This window comes from Triticum aestivum, chromosome 3A, assembly GCF_018294505.1.
Source record: "Triticum aestivum cultivar Chinese Spring chromosome 3A, IWGSC CS RefSeq v2.1, whole genome shotgun sequence".
Classification (NCBI taxonomy): Eukaryota; Viridiplantae; Streptophyta; class Magnoliopsida; order Poales; family Poaceae; genus Triticum; species Triticum aestivum.
In genome coordinates this window covers 59,072,353-59,079,606 of record NC_057800.1, presented here as the reverse complement: position 1 = coordinate 59,079,606, position 7,254 = coordinate 59,072,353, and the positions used below count along the sequence as shown (strand labels likewise).

At 52.4% G+C, this 7,254-nt stretch overlaps 1 protein-coding gene across 1 annotated transcript; it reads left to right on the top strand.

Annotated features, from left to right (window-relative positions):
• Positions 1-1,703: 1,703 nt before the first annotated feature.
• LOC123060269 (uncharacterized) lies at positions 1,704-5,952 on the top strand. Its single transcript, XM_044482881.1, has 6 exons — positions 1,704-2,433; positions 2,568-2,654; positions 2,777-3,007; positions 3,486-3,650; positions 4,772-4,825; positions 4,956-5,952. Exons 1-6 carry the CDS (start codon positions 2,212-2,214, stop codon positions 5,478-5,480), a joined length of 1,284 nt encoding a protein of 427 aa, XP_044338816.1. The 5' UTR covers positions 1,704-2,211; the 3' UTR covers positions 5,481-5,952.
• Positions 5,953-7,254: the final 1,302 nt, after the last annotated feature.

Sequence of the window (7,254 nt, the reverse complement as noted above, 5' to 3'; positions counted from 1 at the left end):
ATTTGATGCATAGCATACACACATTCCCCACACTCCTTGCAAGAGCAAACAGCAAATTTCTCAGCTCCCACTGATAGTGAGAGTGAGAGAGTATCTTACTGTTTCCCCCACACAGCCACGCTCTTTGCAAAAGCAGAAGCAGGCAGTGGGCTCATGGCTCATGTGGACCTGGCCCGAGTGACCTCCCCCTTTTTATGAACCCTGAGCACTGTGTGTATGTGCGTGCGGGGGCGCGTCTGGCACCGGTAGGTGCGGGAGAGAGAAGCCAAATGTTAAAGATTTCTGGCGCAGTGCAGCTAGCAAAGCAAAGCAAAGTGGGGGAGAGCCGGAGAGGAGAGTAGTCCTCAAGAAATTAAGGCATACCTGACCATTTAAGGGCTGCTCCTCTCGCCATGCATGGGGGCCTACCCCATTCGTGGGAGAGTAGTACATGTCTCTCCCTCCTCTGGCAGTGCAATTCAATTCAATGTGCATGGTACTCTCTTTGCTGTTGGGACTTGGGGAGATATAGTAGCAGTGATCATGGCGGTGCTGGGAACGTACAGTGTTGTCAACCAACAGCCCTCCGGCTTGCACTGGCCAGGGAGGGAAGGCGCATCAAATGCATTGCAAATTTGCAATGCATGGGCATGGCGCCATGAAGACGGAGATATGTTGCTTGTGCAGGTTGCAATCGCATTTGCGACGCCAATGATGTCGCCGTCGGTCGCTTTTGTTAGGGAAAAGACCGAAGAAGAACTTTCGGGTGCTGTGCTGGGAGACAGTGGACGGCTATGGCATGTGCAGAGTATTCTAGGTGAGTTTTGTAGATGCGCACGGCACACGCATAGCTTAATTCAGATTTGACTTGAGGAGCAGTGCAGTGCCGTGCTTAGCTACTTTGAGCGAATTAAAGACGATTCCGTATCTGATAAGGAAAAGCAGGCAACCGAATCGATCACTTAAAATTTGGCCGCGAAAGTGAACAATGATCAAAGCCAAAGGTGCACTACGTGCACGTACGTGATCTCTCATCTCATCTGGATCCGATCTCAACACTAACCATGGCTGTCAAAGACGTACAGTGGAAAGAGAAAGAGAACAAAAGCCATGGCTGCACTGTCATACATGCATGGGTGCCGATCGACGGATCGAGAGGTGCTGCTGGTTGCTCCAAGGAGGTAGCTACAAGGAAGCGATTTCTATCATGGCGGACAGGGATAGGAAGCGCGGGGCGCTGGCTCATGATTGCACCAGCTGAAGGCCACCGCCGGTCGGAGCCGGCCTTTGAAAATTCCCGCCCCCACCCCCCTGGCACATGGCCGCCACCCTCCCCTGCCCGCCTTTCCAAAGGAAAAAGCGGAGGAAGAGTGAGTCGCTCGCTCGCTCCTCTCCTCGGTGCAATGCACACTCACCCAAGGACGCGTGCGGTGCGATGCCATGCCATGCCCCAGAGCGCGCGCACACACGCTCTGTTTCTTTCTTTATTCCCCTGACGGAGCAAAGTTGAGCGGCAGTGGTAGGAGTACGCGCCACTGGGACTGAGCTGAACCCCCACTGTCTGCATCTGCATCGACGATGGTGCTTTGCTTGCAGTAATCCATCCAGCCAGCCAGCTCCGACCTTTCTTTTTTGTTCATGGGGGGAGGAGCGGGGGAAGGGAAGGGAATGTGGAGAGGGGGACAGGACCATGGACCCAAGCATGATATAAAATGAGATGATGCCATGGCTAGGCATGGGTAGCGCGGGGCAGGGGCGTGTCTTTCTCCTCGGGAAAAAGCGTGCCCCAGCTGCAACCCAAGCCACAGCCGCGCGCAACTCAACTTGAAGCTCATCTCAATATCTCATCCCGCCGTGTCGGAACTCATCAATGCGTCCACCACATCACTTCAAAGCTTCAAGCTCAGCTCCCCCACCCTCCCCATCCCCACCCCCAACCGCTGCACGGCGACATTGGTTGACCTTCCAGCTTGACATCGAGCGAGGCTCGGCGCCTCAGCTCAGCCACACTCCACCTCCACCGCGCTCCTATATTTATAGTCGAGTAGTCTCTCTCGGGCGGTCAAGGGAAGAAGAAGCCAAGCGATAGGGGCAGGGGAGGAGGCGGGGAAGAGGACAAGCAGGCGATCCGGTGGAAGCGGATACAGACAAGCGAGCAACAACGACTCTACTCCCTGTCTACGAGGTTTTGAGGTGAATCCAAGAGAAGAAGAAGCCCACGCACGGGCGTCGATGGCGTCTAGCTGCTGCGGCAAGAGGCCCAGACCAGCCGTCCCCTTGCTGCTGGTGCTGCTGCTCGTCGTCTCTTGCGCGTTGTCGGTGTCGGCCAGCGGCGGCGGCAGGGGCAACGGCACACGGACGGCGGAGTTCCGTTCTGGGGACGAGCTGCGAGCGTACCAGAGCATCGTGGCCCAGATGGACCGGATGAAGAAGGCCTCCGTCAAGACCATCCAGGTGAGTGGCTTTGCTTCTTTTGCATGAGCGGGCCATGGATGTTTGACCCCCGACCTCAATCTCTCGACCACCTTGTTCGCCATACTTTTCTTTTCTTGTGGCAAAATGTTTGACGAATTTGTTTTTGCACGCAGAGCGCCGACGGCGACATCATCCACTGCGTGCCGGCGCACCTCCAGCCGGCGTTTGACCACCCAACGTTGAGGGGCCAAAAGCCAGAGGTCGCCCATCCCATCCTTCCCTTCTCTGTAGCCAACTACACCAATGCTGCATTCTTATTTGTCTGTCTTTTACCGATCAGCGGCCGTCGTCCTGAAGTAGAGATTGTCTTTTTTGTTTGCAGCCTGAGCCGGAGGAGAGGCCCAAGACCAGCGCCGACGCTGCGGAGGAAGAAGGGGACGCCGTGTTCCCGCAGGCGTGGAGCGACGGCGGCGAGTCGTGCCCCGGCGGGACGGTCCCGATACGGCGGACCACGGACAGCGACCTGCGGCGGCACTCCGGCTCCCTCCGGCGGTACGGGATGAAGCCCCACGCGGCCGGCGTCCGCCGCGACTCCACCAGCGACGGCCACGAGGTACTTCCTACCACGCCCAGCTGAAACTAACGAGCACGTACGGCGATCTCATCAATCGTCATCATCAATACTGACCCACCAGATTAGCGGTACCATCGAAAATTGATCGACAGCGGCTTCACTGACCAACAGTCGTAGGCTCGTAGCCAGTAACTGCGGCCTTAACCACGCGACCAAATCATGATCCCACACGATCGCTCAATAGTATAGCGCGCAGTAGCTGGATAACATTGATTGTGCTGGGCATAGCTAGCATCAACCTGCGTCTGTGCGCGCACAGGACATTGATTGGGGCACTGGCCGGGGATGGCGATGCAATGGCGATCGGCGCGGCGACAACCGCGGCAGCGGCGGTAATGGCGCCGCCCGGCTAGCTAGCGCGCGCGCTGGCTGGCAGTCAGTGGCATTCATTAGCGTCCGTACGTGGATGGCATGGACCTTGGCTTGATGATGGACGTTTGGCGTATGTGTGGTGCAGCACGCGGTGGGGTACGTGACCGGCGACCAGTTCTACGGCGCCAAGGCGAGCCTGAACGTGTGGCCGGCCAGGGTGGCGTCGGCGGCGGAGTTCAGCCTCTCCCAGATCTGGGTCATCTCCGGCACCTTCGGCAACGACCTCAACACCATCGAAGCCGGCTGGCAGGTACCTTCCATCTTCCCCTTATCTCGTTGCATGCAAACTACTTTTACTATTCAGTACTCCCTCTGTAAACTAATATAAAAGCATTTAGATCATTATTTTGGTATTCTGAATGCTCTTATATTAGTTTACGGAGGGAGGATGAAAGAACATTTTTCTTCTTCTCAAGACAGTACGAAATCACATTTGAAAGCAAACCATGGAAGAGTCTTAATGTGAAAGATATGGAGAATCACTGCATGGTCTTTCGCCGACTAGAGCTGCATAGTGTAGGAAGTTAAGGAGCTGAGTGAGTTGACAGTGGCAGCTTTCATTCATATCGCCGTGGCTGCAAAGCGATCTAGTTATAATGGGAGGGAGGGAAGCTGGCTCGCAGTCGCAGAACGCGTTCTTCAGGCTGTCCGTCTCTCCGGTTGGTGAAAGCGAGTAAATGTGGCAGGTCGATCGATGTGGTGTGTATGCGCTAGCAATGGCATGGCAGCACAGAGCTCTGCACCGCAGGCCCTTGCTTGAATGCCCAGCTTCATCCCTCCCTCCATCCCTAGTCACATTACTACTCCCTTAGTTCGGAATTACTTGTCTCGAAAATAGATGTATCTAGAACTAAAATACGTCTAGATACATCTATTTCTGCGATAAGTAATTCCGTACGAAGGGAGTAGGTACTAGCTACATGCATGGAGGATAAGTCATGATCAAGCATTTTAAGTACACATATATTCAGATTAGCGGAGTAGTCAAGACACCATTATAGTTGAGATTCAATCAAGAATATCTGAACATGCATCCTTGATCGCCATCTTAAGCGTGAACATGCATCCTTGTCTCCTTGCAGTAAACTGTAAGTCGAATCTTGTTAGCATGCTTGACCTGCATGTGGTTACATGTTGACTGTCTAGTATAGAAAGGAGGTGGAAATACAACTGGGGGTCGATCATTAATGAGATTCGGTCGACATGTAAGCCAGTGCCACAGTTGACCTGATTACTTCTTGTTTTCTGGTTGTTGGGTTTGAAACCAGTGTGGTACTCTCTACGTCGTGGTCAAACCGATGTGAGCCGATGAGCTGGTTGCATGCAGTCCATACGTGTTAACTCTCCGCACTGTTCCTTGCTTTCTTTTAGGTGAGCCCTCAACTGTATGGCGACAACAGCCCACGCTTCTTCACCTACTGGACGGTAAAACCCCCTCCTCCTCCTCTCAACCAAAACACTGCAGCACTGCACCACCATGCATCTTTCTTCATAGCTCATACCAGTGCAACAACACAACAAATTAAATGAAGTGTCGATGCATGCATGGATGCAGAGCGACGCGTACCAGGCGACCGGGTGCTACAACCTGCACTGCTCGGGGTTCGTGCAGACCAACCGGCGGATCGCCATCGGGGCCGCCATCTCGCCGGCGTCCGCATACAACGGCCGCCAGTTCGACATCAGCCTGCTCATCTGGAAGGACCCGCGCCGGGGCCACTGGTGGCTGCAGCTCGGCTCCGGCCCGCTCGTCGGCTACTGGCCCTCCTCCCTCTTCTCCCACCTCGGCGGCCACGCCAATATGGTGCAGTTCGGCGGCGAGGTCGTCAACACGCGCCCCTCGGGCTCCCACACCCCCACGCAGATGGGGAGCGGCCACTTCCCGCGCGAGGGCTTCAACCGCGCCGCCTACTTCCGCAACGTCCAGGTGGTCGACTGGGACAACAACCTCCTCCCCGCTAGGGACCTCCGGCTCGTCGCCGACCACCCCGCCTGCTACGGCATCCAGGGCGGCTACAACCGCGCCTGGGGCAACTACTTCTACTACGGCGGGCCGGGCCGGAACGTGCACTGCCCCTAGTACGTACTGATCGTCGCCGGTGCCGGAGAAGAAGGAGATCCATCGATCTTCTACTTAATTGAAAGAAAAAAGTACTGCTGATTGATCGTTAATTCTTACTACTACGTACGTGCCAAGGGAACGGGCAGCAACAGCATCGATCCTATATATATAGCTAGCTAGTGGTTTATCGATCGGGTTGATACGTACTTATGTCGCGCGGCGCTTCTTTTGATGTGGTTGAGGCTTGTTTCTTTTTCTTTTGAGCTACGTAGCGTGTATACGTGAAGAAACTAACATATATATAGAGAGAGTAATGTGGATTTTTTTTTTGTATCCTCTTATATGCGTGTGTTGTACCATAATGCTTCTGGGTATACATCAAGCTACAATTGATGTTCAAAAAGACAATTGCTTGCTGTTCGAACCAATGAGGATTTCGGGGATGCGCCTGAATAAGAAAAGGCGCAAAGCCAGCCTAAACTTTGGCCTCCACGATAATGCTGCTATGGCGAACTGAAGGCCCAGGAGACGAAATCAGTGGAGAATTACCGGATGAAGCTGAAAGCCCATGTTTTTTTTGGTTCGTTCTTTTGTTCTTTTTATATGTATATAGCAAACATGCCCGTGTATAAAGCCTATTGTCCGTCCCTCTATTGACAATTTCATGATTGGCACTCAGGCGATCTCAGAGGGGGTTCAACGGCTCTTGCTGGCAAACCCTAGAGTCCTCTTAGGTGATCTCGATCTCCAATAGTGTTGCTTGTTCGGCAGCGGGAATCCCATTCCTCTGCCCTGGTGATCAACACTCGGGCGATCTCGCAGCCCTTCCCAATCCACCATAAGCCTTACGTGTGGTGCTAGGATGCACGTTCATAATACACCCCTTTAGAAAACCAAGGTCGTCATAGTTTTGGGTATGATGGAGAGGGTGGGAGGTCTGATGCACAAGTTGAGGTTGTGTGAGGCAGAGAAGGGTAATTCCTATTTGGCACTTCAGGCGATCATTATTGTGTATTTTTGCAAACACGCACCTGAAGCGCCCCCGCGCTGGGCCAGCCCATGTAGGTTTTTTCTGTGTTCTTAATCTGACAAAAAATGCGCCTTGCTTGTGAATCAAGCCAACAACCGGCCTCATCGAGGTACGTTGGTGTAACCATCCCGCCACCCAACAAGATCTAGTAAGTTGCAACCTTTTCCTTTTTTATTCTTCTTTTCTTTTCTTTTCCTTTTTTTGTTCTCCTGGTTCGATGAATTGTTTGAAAATACGTGAACTTTTTCTTCAAAACGATGATTTTTTTAAAATTTTGCTAATTTTTTTTTTAATTTGATGAACTTTTATAAAATTCAATGAACATTTTTTTCAAAATCCATGAGTTTTTTTTTCATTTTCAATGATTTTTTTCAAATTTGATAAACTTTTTCCGAATTGATGAACTTCTTTTCAAACTCATGAACTTTTTTCTCAAAATCCATCAACTTTTTTGAATTCTCTATTTTTTCATTTTTATGACTTTTTTCTTTCAGTTTTTCAAATATGACCGAGCGAACCGAGAGAAAATAAAATGCCGTCAAGTCTCCCTCTACATGGGCCGGCCCACCAGGGTTGGTGTGTGGGCGTCAGTGAGCTTCCCTAGCGCCTAAAGCGCCCAATAGGAGCACCTGAGAAGAAGGGAGTCAAGATTGAAATAGGAGGAGGTAGGAGGGCGGTGACGAAACAACGTTAGGCATTGGGCAAGGTCTTCTCTGAAAGGCCTGTGTTCGTGGAAGGTATGATCAAATCGCTAGGGAGAGT

What these genes read in the sequence shown, in the direction of transcription:
- LOC123060269 (XM_044482881.1), top strand. Translation starts at nt 2,212, where the DNA reads ATGGCGTCTAGCTGCTGCGGCAAGAGGCCCAGACCAGCCGTCCCCTTG. An exon ending in TGAGGGGCCAAAAGCCAGAG is followed by an intron (nt 2,655 to 2,776) that starts GTCGCCCATCCC and finishes TTTTGTTTGCAG; the next exon opens with CCTGAGCCGGAGGAGAGGCC. An exon ending in CCATCGAAGCCGGCTGGCAG is followed by an intron (nt 3,651 to 4,771) that starts GTACCTTCCATC and finishes GCTTTCTTTTAG; the next exon opens with GTGAGCCCTCAACTGTATGG.